Source organism: Bolinopsis microptera, chromosome 8 (genome assembly GCF_026151205.1).
Source record: "Bolinopsis microptera isolate Bmic1 chromosome 8, MBARI_Bmic_1.0, whole genome shotgun sequence".
NCBI lineage: Eukaryota > Metazoa > Ctenophora > Tentaculata > Lobata > Bolinopsidae > Bolinopsis > Bolinopsis microptera.
The window spans coordinates 1,475,730-1,497,602 of record NC_087079.1 but is presented as its reverse complement, the minus strand read 5'-3'; the positions used below and the strand labels follow the sequence as shown (position 1 = coordinate 1,497,602).

The 21,873-nt window shown below is 36.6% G+C and overlaps 2 protein-coding genes across 2 annotated transcripts in view; one reads left to right on the top strand and one right to left on the bottom strand.

The window, feature by feature from the left end:
* Positions 1-21,873, top strand: part of LOC134819948 (short transient receptor potential channel 4-like) — a 219,816-nt gene that overhangs the window by 196,348 nt on the left and 1,595 nt on the right. The window lies entirely within an intron of this gene.
* Positions 4,983-20,951, bottom strand: LOC134819118 (ADP-ribosylation factor 6; the record flags this gene model as incomplete). Its single annotated transcript, XM_063828891.1, is given in 5 exon segments — positions 4,983-6,607; positions 6,820-6,880; positions 7,799-7,937; positions 9,042-9,101; positions 20,872-20,951. Coding segments are annotated over 5 exon segments (422 nt in total), but the record flags the coding sequence as incomplete, so codon positions are not given.

Here is a 21,873-nt window from a genome sequence, read left to right as displayed (position 1 = left end):
ACAATAATTATATCTTATGGTAAGTTTGTAAACAGACGAAACCTTTAAATCCCCTGTGAGCTAGACCGATGTAAAAGATAAATATCTCCTTTAGCTTTGATATCAGGGTGCCATTAATTGCTTGAAATTTGACAGACTAATTAATCTAAATAGCTTCTTTTATTTGCATAGGATCACTGTCGTAAAAATTAAAAATTGAGGGGAGGAGCGTTGGAGAACAACAACTTTATTTTGATATACTATCTCTATAGAATATATTTTTCAAGTAAATTCTTTTTTTCAACAATCAACACTAATGCTGTGTTTTAAAATCACCTCTTCTCTTATTCTCCGGCCCCTCGCAACCCTTGCACTACACATAGAGTAAGAGTAATCAGTAAGGAGTCCTGAGGAATAAACCGAGGAGTTGAATTCTCGTGAGAAGAGAACACTAACAGATAGACGAAACTATGCTATTTTATTAGGTATCTGGTATAATATGTTTATGACTCTAGGTATTGTGATTTGATCTTTGTTCATTCCATGTGAATAAATTCATTAGAGCTCCTATAAATCAAATTAAAAACTAAAGTTACAGCAACACAGATTGTGGTTGTAATTATTTGAATTGCAGGTTTTACCATCCAATAATAACCAGCTGTCACTACTAGAAGTACAAATTGTAGCAGTACAACTGAGAGAGCCTCACCAAAGACTTGTTAATTGTTATCAAAAAGTAAAAAGCACGTACCACAAGAAAAATGTTACTTGCGACGAATGTTCATGTTTATTAAGTCATTTAACATTTGACAAGTGTAGCATTATCAATAGATGCTAACGACTCTATATCTTAGAAGTCTTAAATCGATCTTGCAGTTCCACTATAAATAACGAGACAGCTGCAAAGGTAAGTGCTAATAACTGCTACTGAACATATTGATTGAGTAATTGATTTATAAGACTACTCTAAAGACGGCCGAAACAAAACTGAACACTTCTGCACAATTGCGATACAGCTCCAGTCAATTTGATGATATTTTGAACAAAGTGATATCATCGTTCATTCTTCTAAACGTCAAAAATTTAATGCAAGCGTGGCAGACAAAGAAAAGGTAATGAGTAGAAATCTGGAGATGATACCTTTATGCCAGTTTGTATACTATAGGAGTATTAGTATACATACTAATACTCCTATAGTATACAAACTGGCACTAAACATTCAACTCCATGCGGGAAATGTATAAAGAGTAAAATTTGTCAGAGATGAGCATCCAGGAACGAGAATTGCGGCGTGAAAAAAAGACAGGTCTAAAAATGAATCAGAATGTAGGATCTAATTTACGGAAATCTGCGATCATCTACGAAGTGATAGATAATAAGAGACACACTCCAAGTTCTGTTTACTGGGCGGCGCTCAGCTCAGCCTGTCATTGAACATTATAGCCGGCCTGGGGTCCCCAGGTAAAATTATGTACGTGGGACATGCTATCAACGTACTTACCAACAAGCTTTATAAAACGCAAAATACGTTTATTGGAAATATCGATGAAAGGCGACGAAAGTGAAATAATTATTCAAAACTGCCATGAGACATTTTCATTCCAGAGCTGAATTACAAATATATTTATCCCGGAGAGGTTACGAATGATTATCATATACTGATATATGAATTTCCCGATTCCGGAAATACTTATACTGATATGCTTACTAAAAATATATTTAAAGATATATTCTAAAATGCATCGTCCACTTCAAGTTGAAGTGGTAAGACTGATGAAACAATTTTGTCGAATGAATAAATTACTTCTCATTGGTTTATATAGCATTTTATTTCAGCCATATTCACTGCCAACGTCATTACCTAATTAGGTAATCATTATTGATAGTATCAGGGCTGCAACAAGTGCACGCAGTTCAGCATCATTGTTTTCTTAAACCATCATTGTTTACAAAACCGGTCCGTCAAGCGATATTGTGTAATGGTCTAGACAATTGCACAAGAAACCGCCGTGGTAAAAACAAATGCCCAAAATGTACCATTCAATAGTTTGTCATGCCACCCTGTCTGCTACTAATACTATTCAAGTGAATATCTCGTGACGAGGTATTTGATTGTTTCCCTGACTTCCTCTTGCTAGTTGGACAATATCCAGGTTAAGTTATTGGTTCAAGTAACTATTTTTCTCTTTACAATTACATTTGTAAAACAATTTGTATTGTCCCGGGCCGCGCACTGATCATTTGATTGGAATTTCATGACGTCATAAAGTTGATTACGTCACTGTTCTTGGCATGAAAACTATTTTCCTGTTAAATCGCTCATCATTACGGAGTATTGATAAACAAGCACAAATTCTTTACAACTGTCTGAGTAGAAACGTAATTAGACATACCATTCTTTGGATGAGCTGGCACAGGTTCAAAAAGAAAGTTAATTAAACGTAAAGTAGAAACATGATCAAATATACGATTAAAGTCTATTCCCTGTCTGCTGTAATTGTCGTGAAAATCACGTGGCAAGGAATTCAATTGTTTTCTTTACTTCCTCTTGTATTGTTGGCTGGATTATTATCCATTATCCAGGTTTAAAATATAATAATAAAGTCTTTATAAATTACAAATCTCTTAAGTTGCAGCGAAATAAATTCAAAAGCTCGTTCTGTAGATCAGTATGCAGTATGAGTAAGTGGATCAAACAACTATTTGACCTGGCGAAATAAACGTACTATTCATTTAGATGAGCTGGTTCAGAAAGAAAATTAATTAAAGGAAGGTGCATGCTGGGCAACTTCAAAACACCTGCCAACAATCTTAATCCTCTGTTGCAGCTGCAATTTTAATTAGAACAACAAAATCTTTAGCTAATTGATTCTTGGTCTATGTTCATAGTCTATTTACATTTTGCGTGATATCAATCTTAATACCATGGTCATTATAAGGTCTAACAGTAAAGCTTCAAGTTATAAATATAATTAATCAGAATCAGGTGGGAAGAAGGATGCAGCTTTAGATCATAAGCTCGTTCATATTTCAATTTAACTGAGCACTATCAATGATCAAACTTGACAAATGACATGAAGGACTAACGAGTAGCTACTCTCTAGTTAAAATAGAGTTGCAGTCTTCTGTTGTTACATCACATGTGTTGTGACACTGCAACAGAACGTTCAATAAACACTGCTCCCTGGATATACTACATACTGATCCTGGCAAAGGAGCTGGTACAATTATATCTTACATTACAATTATACATGATAAACAGATGATTAATTCGAATCTTCAAAGGGCAGGGGTTTGATTGTTTAGGAATGATTATAGACTTATGCAATGATTATAGACTTGTTATAAGCCGCATCATGTATACAGTATCTAATAGCCCACCCTCCTACCAGTATCCAAATTTGTGTGTCATTGTATGTTGTCTATATAGATTACTTTGCGTCCATGATAACCGTTTTGCGTACCCTGTTTAGGCTATTTGTGTCTGTCACTCTGCCAATCTTCATAATTTATTCGTGTTTACACTATAAGCCTGGGTCCCCAGGTGATATGTGTTGTGTACTACTACTAAGCAAAAAGAGACTATTTTTGTCCCCAAAAAGTTTTATTTTTTTTTTCACCGCAGAGTTGGCTATTCTGCAACAAGAATGAAATATTATGCGATTAAAGCGTTATCATATTATACAACTCCAAACAGCATAATAAAACCTGCATATTACTCATTTGCAAGACAACACAAGAATTACCCACCACCGTACACAACACGAGCCCTATGTGAGGTAGGTTTATAGATGAAATATGGATTATGGTGGGGAGGCGAGTCAGATTTGTTTACACGTGACAGAAATTCACCAATCAGCTTCGACTATTGACCACTCAAACCCCAGAATCACTGTCACGTGTCAAGGAAAATATGCCTCATATCCTCACCCGAATCCAAATCTATTGAATAGGAAACATTTCTCACATGTCAGTAGTCTGTATAGTCGGTAGTCTGCGTCCTAATACTGGGATTTATTTTTTCTAAAACATAGCATGCACTATTCCTATTTCTTGGTATTTGTTAAGATGCAATAACTCGCATTGTATTGAACCCAAGGTAACTATTCAGTGCCAAACTCCAATAATTCTCTGTAATTGGCCGCGGTAAGGAGACTGTCTGGTAAAGTAGAATGATATCAGCCTGAACCAGTTTCACGCCACACGAGAGCACTGTAACGTGTCTGATATTCCTGAAGTTCTAGAATATTTGCTACTAAATTGTGCAATAATATTGTGTACCATGGAGTACCAGTCCTCAGTCTGTATGGAGGTATATTATATATCCTAAATCCTAATATTATACATATTGATATTTATAATATATTATTATATAATATTATTACTCGCGCAAAGTCTGAACGATTAGGTTTAGTTCATATGCAGCTTGTAAACCTACAGAACTTTACTTAATTAACTAAGGATAATCAGCCTTAAGGTAGTTTATATGATTCATATTTTTATCTGTCACATCTTATTTACAATATCCCTTCGACCAATGTAACGTATCTATGGTTTTGATATAGTCGAACTAAGGTGTGACCACTTAATGAATTAATAAACAAAGCACACACCCGTATTTGCTTAGTTCTTCTGTTTTAGACAATACTTCAAAGCGTTTGGTGAAAAGATCTACCGGCCTCAGATGTTCCGTACAATGCCAGGATCTTACTTAAAATTTTATTAATTTTCCCGCAAACAAATTAGCGAAAGCCTGAAACGTTAATGATAAATTAGGTGGGTTCTACGTGCGTACGTACGTACGTCCTTCTTGACGTCAAGAAGGCTGTGACGTCACGTTCATCCTTCTCATTACGTCAAACAGGTTTAGAAACGTCATTAGCGTTTGTCTTTAGGTTTCCAATTTACTTAAATAGTATAATGAGTGCCTTGGTACGAACTTGTTCACTCGTTTAGAGCTTTAAAATTTAAAATTAAATGAAAGAACGAAGTAAAAAGCGATATTTTCAATATTTATTGTGGCCTATTGACAGAGATGTGCAGAACTGCAGTAAAAACATATTTATTATAATCATTACAAAATTCCTAAATTAAATTTACCCCAAAAGTGAATAAATGTGGCTAGGAAAAATGTTAAAAAGTGCTCTGAAACATCGTTGTATTTACCAAGAACGAGTCAAACAGCTCCTTTGAGCAGTACACTACATACTATCACACGATCGCAATAAATTGGCCACACACAAATTCACATTCAGACAATATACACCACTCTAGAGGCTCGAACATTTCCAACAGTGTTTGTAGTCCTCATCAGGTAGCACATTCAGCGATATTTCATCCGTAACCACATTTGTGTGCATATTCAAATAGCGGTTTCAAACAGTAGTGGGTATAATTTAAAGCAAGCTCAAATAAGCCAATCAAACAGCAGGATAGAAGTCACGTGACTTAAATCAGAGCCTACTATTCGCTCAGTTCGGGCTACTCAACAGTCAACAACGCCTAATACTCCATATTTACTACGTATCGTGAACGCACAGTTGAATGTAGACCACGTGGCAGCTGATATGGAATGCTGGGGGTGCTCTCCAGTTGAAAGCTTGAAATATTCGCTGAGTGTTGCTGTGTCTCATACATACCAATAACCACAGACAACCACGGTTTGTTTTATAAAATAATTCAAATCAAAAATTTCATCACATGTAAAGCTTCTATATCCCGGACAGAATTTTAAAATTTCACCGTCAAATTGTACAATAGTAGTGTATCATATCATTAAATCTCAATTCAAAAAATCACTCGGCAAAAGTAAGCATCGTGTTATAGAGTCCGAATAAGCAGTTCAGAATATAATGTTGTCAATTTAAATTTGCCCCTGGATTGCCAGTGTTCTAAGGAGACGAGGCACCTTGATTTGACACGAGACAGTAATTGATTAATTAATTAATTACAGAATTGACCAATCGACTGCCAGGTGGCTGTCACACGAACTTTAGGGGCCAATTTAAACTGACAAAATCATATATGAAGCAAGAAGCATGAGCACGGTAAAGTTTTCATAAAATCTCTAATAGCATCTGAGGAGATCAGATGAAATCAACGCTTGAAATGTTTTGCAGGTTTTCTCGAAAAAAATGTCTACAAAACATTTGTATATAAAAAGAAAGTTAAGTATGCAATTCATTTTTATCTATCAAGTTTGCAATTTCAGTAAAAATACAAAAACCACTCAACCAACTGCGAATTGGTTCTTTACGAGAAACGGCACCGGAACAAGAATTCCAGCGTAAAGAAAAGGCCGTTGGGTCCTCAATAAAATGGAAGGTAATGGATTTAGGATACATTAATATATCTTCCCAAACCATTTTAGCGTGCAGTATTTAATCACTCACATCGTAGTAATGCTTTGTGTCTATTAACCTAGTTAAAATAGTCATTGCATTGACTTGTACCGAAACGAAAGAGATTTTAACGTTAAAAAACTAAAATCTGCAGTGCAGCCTCTTTATCAGTCCGTGAGCTCTAAGTTAACAAAGATTTTCAAGATTAGCCCTTAGCGTTGGCAGTCAGCCAGTTAAGTCCTTCGTAAAGCCCATCGCCTGTAGTCGAGCATGAGGGCTGGACAAACCTGCGGGGTTTTGTTTTTAAAAGATGGTTGTTGAAAAAGTAATTTAAGAGTGTGATGTGAACGGAACTAAGGTGTATCAGAAAAAGGGGATCCTTTCCAGATTAGAGGCAACAGTCGTGTTTATTTTTAAATGTTATTAAATAAATTGTAAAACATTGCTTAGTCAATTTAAGTACTGGTATAAATAGTAGATTAACAGATTTTATTCGTACCATTTTCTGTCGGCGATCTTTGACAAACCAAGCTTTTCTTGGATTTCAGCAGGCCTCATGGCTGAAAAATCAACGGTTAGTGATAATACCATAACAAAAGTTGTATCGTAATTGTAACTTGAGTGGTCTGGTTTGAACATTATTTTTAACTTTTCTTCACAAATTCGAGAAGTTAGTTCTGAACATTATTTTTAACTTTTCTTCACAAATTCGAGAAGTTAGTTCTGATAAGAGAGCATTTCTCCTGCTTTAATAAAGGGACTCGATGCACTTTTAAGTAGAGCGTCAACAAAGAGTAGACATTTTGTTTTCCAAACGAATCGAGCATGTTTCCCACGAAGCAAGATGACGGCTCGTTCGATTAGAATTGTAAGTCGTTGGTAATTACCAATTATAATAGATCCCAAATTAATCAGTATGTTTTATTTGATTGGACATTAAATTATCGCTCTTATGTATATTTCATTGCAAAATAAGTGCTCAAATTATATTGTAATCTAGACTAATTTCAAACTGTGTATAAAATGTACTTTCAGCCAAGTACACAAAATGGTACAGCGTACACCATCTACATACGATTAAATTGCTAGCAATAAGCAGCTTGAGGTGCCGCGCACTGCGCGCGCAAAAGTTGTAACTGTCACGCGGCCAAAAGAAAACCGCCTCAAAATGTGGCTATTATTCCGTATTGCGCTGGCCAATGTGCAATATATAAAACCAGCGAAAGTGGAAGAAGTGCAAAATCTCTACTGCCAAACGACTTGTCACATTGTAACAATTTGAGAGAGTTTAAACACAAGGGCGTGGCATTGTTTGGTTGAGATGCTGTCACAACTTTTAACAAGATATTAGATCACTAACCTATCTTACGTGTGAATTTCTATTTTGACTTTATAATTCTGATAAAATAGTACACACCTACGCCTGTGTGATCTACAACTAATTCCGTACACAAATATTTGAAATACTTGTGACATACCGTCTTGAAGATCTTGCTTGTTCGCAAATATGAGAATTACTGCCTCCCTCATTTCTCTGTCGTTAATTATTCGATGCAGTTCGTGTCTTGCTTCCTCGATTCTGTCTCTGTCAGCGCAGTCCACTACAAATATGAGACCCTGCCAAAAGATAATTGGTTAAATCAAAATTAATCATATATGGACAATACTGCCAATAATACAAATTTCTGACGTTTTGGAGAAATTGCACTTCCTCAAGAATCAATTTTATTATTATAATAACCTGCTGGAGATTAAGCTACATATGCAGAATTGATTTATTGACTTCTGAATGAATGAATAAACGAAGGAATTAATGAAGTGGACGAGGAATCAATCTCCTTTTCATTTGCAGTACCGCCACGGTCCCCTTGGTACTGATTTCACTGCCTCCCCACACGTATCTACTAGCACTATCTACACAGCTGACAGCTCTAAATAAATAAAAGGGATTTCTGGATCCCGACTTTTATAAAGTAAGGCAGTGGTTGCAACGTGCATGATACATGATATTAAAATAGTTAGTACTCAAGATACGATATCCACTGTGTGGAGTGTGTATGTCTTGTGTGTAAGCAGGTCGATATCAAGTAGGAACTAGTTTTCTGAAGAATGCAAACTTTTATCTTACGATAGTCGATATGCAATATCTACTCAGGAGTCAGGATATTCCACGTTTCACATTCATAAATATCAGGATATAATAATTACAACTACTTTACACTTTAATACCCAATGAAAAAAGAGTTGTAAAATAGAGAAAAATGTAGAGTATTATTGCAGTTACAGAGGTAGAAAATATTCTGAAATTAAGCGAACATTCCATGCCATAGTCCATAGCCTACTGTTTTACAGTGTTAACAATTAGCTTGAAGAAGAACTCCAAATCGTGAGCCTTAATTGTAAAATATGTGAATTATGCGAATTATGCACAAATAATTACATTACGCAACGATCTGACATTAGTAACAAACAAATAGTTGAATCACAAATAATGCGGGGGCCCTTTTAATATAATTAAGGTTGATAGTTAAGGTCGATAACTGGTCATATTATCGTCAGGAATCTCAGGTTCTAGTACCAAGAATAGGTGTGCGTGTGCATCATTATTACTATACAGTCATGAAACATAAGTATGCACATTATGTACGTATGTGTGTCAATATGATCGTTTAGTATGATATATAATTACTAATTAGCGTTATAATTAATTAATGTAATTACCTGTGTACCCGCAAAGTAATGTCTCCAAAGAGGTCTAATCTTGTCCTGACCACCGACGTCCTGTAAAAAGATAAAATTAGACATAACATACATAATATACAATCATAAATACATATAATACACAATTATAAATTATAAGATAAAATTAGTAACTTCAAGTGAAACTCCCCAGTTCGGACCTGTATGACGCCAAATTATCAACAAGGAATGAGGCTCAATACATCAATACAGTCGCCAGGAGCCATTACTTCGAATAATAAACTGGCCAGATTTTAAGGTTTTATCTTATTATATATATATAATTCATGGAAGTGGAGAACTTCACAATTAACAGTCTCATTGGCTACATTTTGTAGTCAATTCTGTAGAGCAAGCATTAAGCAACTCTAGAACAGTAAAAGTTAGGACTTTCAAATGTCTGGCTCGTACAGTACAGTACAGGCAGACATTACATATATTATAGTAACAAGACTGTCAGGAGATACATTTGCTTCCACTCAGTTGCCACCTCAGTTACCACCTCCCTTCTCAGTTACCACCTCCCTTCTCAGTTACCACCTCCCTTCTCAGTTACCACCTCCCTTCTCAGTTACCACATCCCTGCTCAGTTACCACCTCCCTGCTCAGTTACCACCTCCCTGCTCAGTTACCACCTCCCTGCTCAGTTACCACCTCCCTGCTCAGTTACCACATCCCTGCTCAGTTACCACCTCCCTGCTCAGTTACCACATCCCTGCTCAGTTACCACCTCCCTGCTCAGTTACCACATCCCTGCTCAGTTACCACCTCCCTGCTCAGTTACCACATCCCTGCTCAGTTACCACCTCCCTGCTCAGTTACCACATCCCTGCTCATGTTTTCTTCTCCCAACATAGTATCCTTGTACAGAAACCAAGGAGCAAATAGGAATTGTTACGGAGCGACTGAGCGAGACAACGAATTAGCTTACTAAAAGCTGCTCTGACAGGACACGTTTGGTGACTAATTTGTTGTCTCATTTCGTAACATTTCTAAAGAAAGAGTCATGGCACTATTACACACATTACCATTAAATACATTGACTAACACATTATCATGATACGTCTCATACCACTGTGTTTGTTTTTAACAAACAAGTATAACTAGTAACTAAAAGTTGCATAATAATATAACAAGTTAGGAATCTTCACGAAGCCAGAAGATCATGTCCATGTCGATAGTATCAATGTATAAGACTGCTACATTAATATACCCATATAGCTGTGAAGCTGTGTTATACCCATGTTTTAACCACCAACAGACACAGCTAACTTAGTAACTTAGCAACTATATACTGGTCACGTGCTAGATCTGACAGGGTCACGTGCTAGATCTGACATGGTCACGTGCTAGATCTGACAGGGTCACGTGCTAGATCTGACAGGGTCACGTGCTAGATCTGACAGAGTCACGTGCTAGATCTGACAGGGTCACGTGCTAGATCTGACAGGGTCACGTGCAAGATCTGACATGGTCACGTGCTAGATCTGACAGGGTCACGTGCTAGATCTGACAGGGTCACGTGCTAGATCTGACAGGGTCACGTGCTAGATCTGACAGGGTCACGTGCTAGATCTGACATGGGCACGTGCTAGATCTGACAGGGTCACGTGCTAGATCTGACAGGGTCACGTGCTAGATCTGACAGGGTCACGTGCCACTTGCTAGATAGGTCTGACAAGGTCTGACGGAGATATAGACGCAGTACAAGGTTACAGCGGGCTTGTTCCAAGTGTTGACACGCCCGCATGGCCCGTAGATTAGCACGCGATTAATTGCTCTGTTGTAATGTGTTGTAATGTGTTGTATTATCACTGTAACTTATTCTTAACTAACATTGACACGGTTTGCCGCCAACTGCCAAGTGTTTATTTTGGTTGGTGTGTATGTACTGTGTGCTGGCAAACAATTTTAGGTCCTTATATGGGTAAAACTGGAATATTTACATCGAGTAAATTTATATTTCATAACTGACAACTACCGTAGGTCACTAAGAGGATCGCAATAGTATTATCACGTAATATTAGGGTAAATTACAAGCCGGCGTTTATTTTAATTTTGACAGACTGCCCCACCCAAGGTTTAAATCAGTGAGCATGTCCTCACGGCTTATATTGTGTACAAAAAGCAAAAGACGAGACTTTCGGGTTTTTAGATATTAATACGTGTTAAAGAAGGAACTATGTGTAAATAGATTTAGTGCAGACATGTTGATAATAAATATTATATTAATTTAAAGGGAAATAAACACTGACAGTATATTGATGTACCCTGTAGTAATAACAATATCCTGTATCAATAGTTAGAGAGCGCGTTATATCCTGGGTGATATCACATATCCTCTGATAAGAGAAACCACACAAGCCCAGTCAAGACACATGTATACTTCCTGGTATATGGTGACGGGATTTGTACGTCATCGTACAGGGTAGTTGCCTCCCTAGTCTCGGCTATATAGTGTGTACATGTGTGTGTAGGGTGTATGTTACATGTGTAGTGTATTGTACAATGTACATGTTAGTGTATTGTACGTGTTAGTGTATTGCACGTGTTAGTGTATTGCAGGTGTTAGTGTATTGCAGGTGTTAATGTATTGCAGGTGTTAGTGTATTGCAGGTGTTAGTGTATTTTACGTGTTAGTGTATTGTACGTGTTAGTGTATTGTACATGTTAGTGTATTGCACGACGCACGTGTTACTGTATTAAACGTGTTAGTGTATTGACTATTGTACGTGTTAGTGTATTGTACATGTTAGTGTATTGCACGTGTTAATGTATTGCACGTGTTAGTGTATTGCATGTGTTAGTGTATTGTACGTGTTAGTGTATTGCACGTGTTAGTGTATTGCACGTGCGTCTTCGTAAAATACCGAGCAAAATATATAAAACATTAAGCACAGTTCAAGTTCATGTTGACATCTATTAATGGGTGAGGGGCCAGGGAAAGGCATTTTCTTAAAATTCCTCAGAAGTAAGATCCTGCTTGTATCCTATGTCAATACACGTGTGTTGCTATAATAACACATCATACGTACAATGACGCAATACAGAACACGGAACACGAATATAATTCTGATAATCCAGTCCAATCTGATGATCTCCAGAAAAGTATCAAGTTTCAAATTCTCTTCCTCATTTCAGAGTATTTTCACTGTAAAGGTTACAGCAGACTGCATGAGATAAGGATTTAATTAATCCGTCATTAGTCTAGCAGCTAGCTCGTTTCTGTAAAGTTAAACCAGGGTTTAACCAAGTGTACTGATACTTAACCAGGGTTTATGGTACAGTGAGTTCTGCTTCACGTTGAAATAAAGTTATTATAATATGATAGGCATTTAGCCGCTTACCCTATTGCTATCATCATAGGATGTATTCAAAAACAATGATAATACTTTTAACTTTCTTACGGCGCCAAAATGTTCGGAATGTCCAATAGTCAGTATTTCTTGAAATCTTGTTATATTAGTACAATAAGTATCTTTGTTCACAACAGCTTCAAAACAGTCACACTTCGAATGACGTCACGGAACGATTTTAAACGGAAACAATAAAACGAAGTAATCTGAGTATTAAAACAGATCACATGGTAATACACTGCACTGTTTTAAGGATAATCTGAGAAAATTAGCGCGGCTGAAGCTTACATGTGAACTGATTAGAGTCTGTGTATCTACACGTGCTATTTATAAACCAGCATATCCGTTAACAGAATCACAGTTCAACCGACTTTAGATTCATCACAATTTCCAGGAAAATCAGTGGTCCAACATTTTATATCATTCCACTTAAAATTGTATGACGTCTTAATATCTTGACATAATTTTAGTACTTAAGTGGATTTCCGCAGAATATCAAATAAATTCTATCCTATAGTCCTGAGTAATGAACAGTAAGAGTATAGCGAACAATCGCACTATCATCCTCGTACAAGGCTTGTTGCACAATGCTATTATTAACTTACAGTACTTTACACTGTCCAGACATTCATCACCACAACTTTAAACCTTTATATAGCTTTTATATACTGTTAACAATTAACAATTATTAACAATTAACATATTATTAACAATTAACATATCATTATTATAAAAATGTATATAAATAGTTTTCCGACCCCTACACAAGTTACAGTGTGAAATAGACGAATGTTTACAGAGAATGTTTTTAACTCCATGTACACCAGAATGGTAATGTAATAGTGTAAAAACGTGTGTGTAACGCTGGAATTTCAGTTATTTTCACCGATTATGAAACTGCAAGTTATTTGTCCGGTAATGTAATGATATTGTAATACTTTAATAAGATAATTAGCAGTGGGTGTAGTACCTCACTTAGCGGGGTAGTTCAACACTTAGCGGGGGTAACAACTGATCTGTAATATTTCCTACAGGTTTGCTGTATCTGAAAGCTGGTCACGTATTGGAAAGGTACCTCAGTATACTATAGGACGAGTTAGTACTGTTTATTAATATTTTAGTAGTATATAATAATAATTGATAATACTGCATATTCTCATATTATATTGCATTGTGTTACAGCACTGTACAGTGTACTTATACTGAAGTTGACTATAGCTATAGTGTATCATAATATATTATAGTACTGTTATATCATACCCATCATAGTATAATGATCGGTGTGATTCTTTTTTATCTAAAATTAACATTCGAAATATCACAGAGTGTCGAGTGAGACAAATGACAATCCAGCCTTCTAAAAGTTGAATGTAGGATAATAACAATCACCCAGGATCATGATCAGTTGATCTATGTTTTATGAATGTGATGATTGTTAGTCGACATTTTTATACGTAGTTGGTTAGATTCATTGTTAGATTCATTGTCATTTGTCTTACAGTATGTTATAAAATTATATAATATATTGTACAATGCTGTATATCTTTATATTGTACGTGTGCTAGTGCCTAGTCCACACTTGCAATACTACCACACCTGCAATACCTTATACCACTACATAGTATTTTTATGTATTTAATTGATGTGAACTAACCACGAAATATTGTACAAATAATACCATCTTTTTATGGGGTGATTTCTACAATAAAGCAAGTATAAATGGTTGTATAGCTGCCAAATAACATTACAAAACACACAGGTTTTTATATTATTAGTGTTCGCTACATGTTCGCCCTTCTTTGGAATTGGTATGATGTTGGCAGTTGACCATTGGTCTGGTTTCTCACCTTTCAATAGAGCATTGTTACAGAAGTCTAAGACAATTTGATCAAGGTCGCATCGTTTTAAGACTTCTGGGGCTATGTTGTCGTCACCCCATGCTTTCCCTTCCTTTATGCTGGACTTTGCTTTCCTGTACTCATCCAACGTAAACGGTTCTGTTCCGATATTCAGAGGTGGGTGGACTGGATCAATATCCTCTTCCGCGTTCTCTACCGTCGGTGGTGAGCCGAGAAGAGTAGCAAAATAGTCCTTCCATTTCTGAACCCTTTCCGTTGGTGAGTTTCCCTTGATTTTGCCAGTATATGATGGAGCTTTACCTGTGATCTTGTTGATCATGGTCCAGCTTTTAGCATGTCTGCCCTGCCAACTTGCTTCCTCCAGTTCCCGGACCTGCCCCTCCAGCAGGTGCTCTTTGGCTGCTTGATAAGCATCGCCTAGCTTCTGTTTGCCCTCTTGAACAGCTATTCGGTTGTCTTCTGTAGCATCTGAGTGGTATTTTATGCTACATTCCCTCAGCTTCAGCCTGGCAATCTCAACACTTGGAGTCGCTGAGATTTTACATCTTTTCTTTTTCTCCTTTTCAGGTAGTAAAAGTCGAGAAGTTGTCCTATTCGCATCAATAAAGCATTGGTACCTTTCTGTTGCCGTCTGATCATCCTTTTCAAGTATGGAAAAGCGGTTTTTAACTTCCACTGTGTACCTCTCTTGTAGAGCGATATCAGTTTTAAGTTTAGACCAGTCCAGAACCGGAGCCCTCTTCTCCGTCTTGCTTATCCGTAGACTAAGCTTTACCCTTGCTACGACTACTCTGTGATCCGAGCCAATACTGTGGAAACTACCATATGCTTCGGAGTTCTTGACGGAGTTCCGCCATTTCTTCCGGCAAATGATGAAGTCGATTTGAGATTTACTTTGACTCATATCTGAGAGATATGTCCAGAGTTTACCTCTTCGCTTCTGAAATCTGGTGTTTGTGATTTCTAGCTGTCGCTCCAACAGCATATCCTCTAGCAGTCTACCATTTCGGTTTGCTGGACCCTTGTGGAAGGATGTCCAGTTTCCTGATGATGAGACATGCGCATTGAGGTCTCCTACAACGAATAGTAAGTTGTGGGCTGGTATCTGGTCGATGGCACCACCAAGGCTGTCGTAGTAGTTTTCTGCTTCGTCGACAGTCGCCCCCTCTGTCGGGCTATAAGTCACAATAACAGTTGTGACCGGGTTCCCTGCAAAGTTGGCTACCATCGTCCTCCTGTCATGTGAGTATACACTAATCAATGAGTTGAATACTGTCTTTTTGTCCAAGACAATACCAACCCCACCAGCAGCCGCCCCATTGCTGGTTCTCCATGCCGAAGTTGTTATGAGGTGAGAGCTTCCAAGATCTTGATACTCGATTTCAGTGCTATGTACTACCCGATGCTCCTGAATGCCCAAAATATGTACGCCACTATCCCTCATGCATACACCCAGCTCATCCCTCTTGTATTGTTCTCTTATTGTTCGTACATTAAGAGTTCCTACAAGAATTTCCTTCTGGCCACGTAGTAGTAGGGTACCAGCCTTTGAAAGAGTTGGAGCAGGAGATTTGGGTGTGACCCGCCGGTCGAGAGATTAAGGTGTGTGCCCGAGGTAAATACCCCACACACCATGTGTTGAGTCTACGGCGGCGCCCGGCCAATAGGCAGGTCACAAATTGTTTTGCCAGACTTGTATAACCGCATCATAGTACTCAAGCGAACAACCATCCCCCTGTTCGCTAGGGCCGTTACTGCAGAAAGCCTCACGTCTAGAACAATTGATCATTTGTCGCTCCTGATCCTAGAGCATCCTTGTCTCGTTACTTGTCACATGCACTTTTTCTAAAGAGGAACTGTATAGTGATATACAATAGTGTATTGTACATGTTAGTGTATTGCACGACGCACGTGTTAGTGTATTAAACGTGTTAGTGTATTGTACGTGTTAGTGTATTGTACATGTTAGTGTATTGCACGTGTTAATTTATTGCACGTGTTAGTGTATTGCATGTGTTAGTGTATTGTACGTGTTAGTGTATTGCACGTGTTAGTGTATTGCACGTGCGTCTTCGTAAAATACCGAGCAAAATATATAAAACATTAAGCACAGTTCAAGTTCATGTTGACATCTATTAATGGGTGAGGGGCCAGGGAAAGGCATTTTCTTAAAATTCCTCAGAAGTAAGATCCTGCTTGTATCCTATGTCAATACACGTGTGTTGCTATAATAACACATCATACGTACAATGACGCAATACAGAACACGGAACACGAATATAATTCTGATAATCCAGTCCAATCTGATGATCTCCAGAAAAGTATCAAGTTTCAAATTCTCTTCCTCATTTCAGAGTATTTTCACTGTAAAGGTTACAGCAGACTGCATGAGATAAGGATTTAATTAATCCGTCATTAGTCTAGCAGCTAGCTCGTTTCTGTAAAGTTAAACCAGGGTTTAACCAAGTGTACTGATACTTAACCAGGGTTTATGGTACGGCGAGTTCTGCTTCACGTTGAATTTAAGTTATTATAATATGATAGGCATTTAGCCGCTTACCCTATTGCTATCATCATAGGACATTCAAAAACAATGATAATACTTTTAACTTTCTTACGGCGCCAAAATGTTCGGAATGTCCAATAGTCAGTATTTCTTGAAATCTTGTTATATTAGTACAATAAGTATCTTTGTTCACAACAGCTTCAAAACAGTCACACTTCGAATGACGTCACGGAACGATCTTAAACGGAAACAATAAAACGAAGTAATCTGAGTATTAAAACAGATCACATGGTAATACACTGCACTGTTTTAAGGATAATCTGAGAAAATTAGCGCGGCTGAAGCTTACATGTGAACTGATTAGAGTCTGTGTATCTACACGTGCTATTTATAGACCAGCATATAATCCGTTAACAGAATCACAGTTCAACCGACTTTAGATTCATCACAATTTCCAGGAAAATCAGTGGTCCAACATTTTATATCATTCCACTTAAAATTGTATGACGTCTTAATATCTTGACATAATTTTAGTACTTAAGTGGATTTCCGCAGAATATCAAATAAATTCTATCCTATAGTCCTGAGTAATGAACAGTAAGAGTATAGCGAACAATCGCACTATCATCCTCGTACAAGGCTTGTTGCACAATGCTATTATTAACTTACAGTACTTTACACTGTCCAGACATTCATCACCACAACTTTAAACCTTTATATAGCTTTTATATACTGTTAACAATTAACAATTATTAACAATTAACATATTATTAACAATTAACATATCATTATTATAAAAATGTATATAAATAGTTTTCCGACCCCTACACAAGTTACAGTGTGAAATAGACGAATGTTTACAGAGAACGTTTTTAACTCCATGTACACCAGAATGGTAATGTAATAGTGTAAAAACGTGTGTGTAACGCTGGAATTTCAGTTATTTTCACCGATTATGAAACTGCAAGTTATTTGTCCGGTAATGTAATGATATTGTAATACTTTAATAAGATAATTAGCAGTGGGTGTAGTACCTCACTTAGCGGGGTAGTTCAACACTTAGCGGGGGTAACAACTGATCTGTAATATTTCCTACAGGTTTGCTGTATCTGAAAGCTGGTCACGTATTCGAAAGGTACCTCAGTATACTATAGGACGAGTTAGTACTGTTTATTAATATTTTAGTAGTATATAATAATAATTGATAATACTGCATATTCTCATATTATATTGCATTGTGTTACAGCACTGTACAGTGTACTTATACTGAAGTTGACTATAGCTATAGTGTATCATAATATATTATAGTACTGTTATATCATACCCATCATAGTATAATGATCGGTGTGATTCTTTTTTATCTAAAATTAACATTCGAAATATCACAGAGTGTCGAGTGAGACAAATGACAATCCAGCCTTCTAAAAGTTGAATGTAGGATAATAACAATCACCCAGGATCATGATCAGTTGATCTATGTTTTATGAATGTGATGATTGTTAGTCGACATTTTTATACGTAGTTGGTTAGATTCATTGTTAGATTCATTGTCATTTGTCTTACAGTATGTTATAAAATTATATAATATATTGTATAATGCTGTATATCTTTATATTGTACGTGTGCTAGTGCCTAGTCCACACTTGCAATACTACCACACCTGCAATACCTTATACCACTACATAGTATTTTTATGTATTTAATTGATGTGAACTAACCACGAAATATTGTACAAATAATACCATCTTTTTATGGGGTGATTTCTACAATGAAGCAAGTATAAAAGGTTGTACAGCTGCCAAATAACATTACAAAACACACATGTTTTTATATTTAATTAGTGTCTCGACACGGTATCATGTTCTCATATTCTTCCTGGTCGTACACACTTTTACTTTTATTTGTATTAAACACTTATACTTCTGTACATACAAACAAACACAGATTCATGTACAATGTACAAGTATGGACATACATACATACAGACAGACAGACAGAGCGTCTATCCTGTTTAATTAGCAGAACATCAGCTTCTGAATGTTTCGAACAAGTTTATTTTCCTAACGTCACATACTAGTAATGTTATGTAACATTACTCGCTTAAATACACTGCAATAAAACTAACATGTCTCATTAATTGGCCCTAACGAGGAACTTCCTGCTTCGCAACGCAGACGAATGCGATAGTAATTATTGTATTACGTGCGTGTAATATTATATATAACATACATATACATATATATATATGTATATATTAATGCTTTTCATACAAGTTACAACAAAGTCTTCATGTTATGTATCCTGGGTTTGGACAGGATATTACCCGCTTAAAATATTTCCATCGCGTTACATAATACTCAATAAATGCAATAGATTTCTAGTGTTGTAATTAGTTTAAAATACATTTGCATTACAATTACTGCAAGCAAATTGCCAAGTTTACAGCAGTAGACCACATGTGGAACTGTTAACTGTTAACTGTTAATACGTTGTGACGTGGGTAATGTAACTGCTTACTTAACTGAAGTTTCTACCAGACGACACAGTATAAACATTATTAACAGTATTTAAACTAGACAAAGCTACTTGTCTATGTTACTGAAGGAAGTTGGGACAAACTCTAAAGAGGAACTGCGAACCCTGATGCGGGACAGGGATATATGGAGGGGGTTTTCTGGCGTAGATCGGACTTAGCTCCGACATAGTAGTAGTAGTAGTAGTAGTAAACTATAGTATAAACAGTATACATCTTGATGTTGTGTCACGTGTTGTAATATGTAGACGCTATAATAATAATATACTGTAATATTACAATACTGGGGTATAGGGAGTAAAGTAAATGTAGTCCCTTATTACACACAAATCTCATGTAAACATGGGACCACATCAACATTTACATTACCTAAAGTAACCTCTTAACTTGTTAAAATGTTTATACAGTATACATATTGCAGATGTATATGTAGTTACAACTACAAGGTTACAACTGAGTAATATGAGCTATAATAGGTACAACTACAAGGTTGGGAGCAGTGAGATCTATTTCTGGTTTAGTCAGTCCTGGCTGCATGTTACAGGCAGCATGTCTTGGCCACATGTTAGGTGGCATCTCATTTCCAGATGAAAACCTCAAATAACAAGCAGCCAGGATTTGGTCTCGTAGCTGTAGTCAAGTAGTGCAGCACCGCGTGACACGTGACATTGGTACACAGATCTAACAGCACACAGTAAAGTTACTGAGCTACCATTTCCTATCATTTCCGCTTATTACAGAACAAATGGGTTACTGCTCAGTGCTCATGCGAGTATTGTTGCAGTGTTCTTCTTGCACTATTCAGTGCAGTTTTTTAACTACTTACATAATGTAAAGTTGTTGGATAATGTAGTTGGACTGATTCAGTCGTTTACTCGAACAAAGGTTTTATTTAGAGATGATAAAGCAATCTTTATGGTTGAGAGACGAGAGTGACATAAAATGATCATCACGTACAATGTGTATACCACAGCTGAACATAACCAGTAACCATGAATAAATCATGATTCCCATCATATTCCTATCATCACTACTCCTCTGATAAACCCTAATTACCTCTGTAATCACCATGATTATCTCTTTAATTACCATAATTATGTCTAATTATGCTGATTAAGCAGACTGGTTGTCGGTTCACTAACTAGATAGTTCACAAGATCACACACACAGCTGTGCTATATACAATCATACTAGAACACTGTCAGAGCTGCTGGTGACTTTGAACTTTCCTAATTGTTGAGTGCTTTGAGCCTTGACACTTATAAATTAACATACAGGATTTATGATCTGCTATTTTTAGCAACAAAGGCGATTCTTTTGATGGTAATTACGTATGTCTTGTGAGCTAGCCGTCAATGAATAAACCTGTTTGGCGCAGTTGCCGCAAAACTATCTTTGTGAGAATAAAACATGTGATGTCGTAAGTTGAAAGAGATCTTATATTCTTATACGTAGCCTTGATAACGGTCATATTTATCTTAGCCTCAGTAACAACTAACAAGATTAGGTTGAAATCGGAATAAATTTAATATCTTGAACAACTTTCACTTTCACTCACCCAGACATTAAACTTGACGTTCTTGTACGTGACTGTCTCCACGTTGAATCCTACAGTTGGTATCGTCGTAACACTCTGACCTGCATGTTAAAGTTAGTCACATTGAATAATTGTATAGGTTATTGCTTTATTGGGATTTGGGAGTTTAAAATAAGCATTATTTAAAACACTGTACATTTCTACAGCTTTATTACAGGTGGTGGCGACAAAGGTATATTTAGATTTGAACAGCTCAACAGCTCACATACAAGATACACCCTTTTAAGGAGATTTGAAACTTATTTTAAATTCATTCGATTGTGTTATCATGTATGTACTGTTTGAGACGATTTTTAATTGAACAATCTTGAAAAGAGTAACTTATGGCTCCAGGTGGAAATGTTACAGTTGACTGAACCTAAAACTGAGCCAAGAAGGAAATCATATAATTTGATCTGTTATTAAAGACCTGTGTATTGAATAGAACAAACGATGTCTAGACTCTCTACCAGTAACTCAAACCAGTGTCAAATATAACGAAAAGAGGAACATCTGAACATAATACTCTAAATACAGTGTAAAATGACCTCATCATACGTCATGACACGAAAGTGTTCTGTCTGTAATAATTACTTTTGGGTTTTTTAGACGTTTTACTGACGTGAAGCTGTCATCATACAAGCATTTTTCAGCCAAAAAAAAGTGTGCCCTTCGTTTAAATAATCATGTTAAAATTGGGAATTTTACAGTAGGAATGCATCATTGAGAATGGGGACCAAGATAACGTATAGTGATTAGTGAGGTATTTATCTGCAATTTGTCAGATATCTTTAGAAGGTTATCTATTATCAGGTTCCAAAACAGTAAAATGTCAGGATAGCATGGAGTACGTCATGTTATGATATCTCTTACATATTACACAAACCCTGTACACATATCTTATCTCCTCATTATCATAACACTGTGTGAGATCAATGATGTGATGCCTTAAAAAATGTATGAAATCATCAGAAGACGTCATCT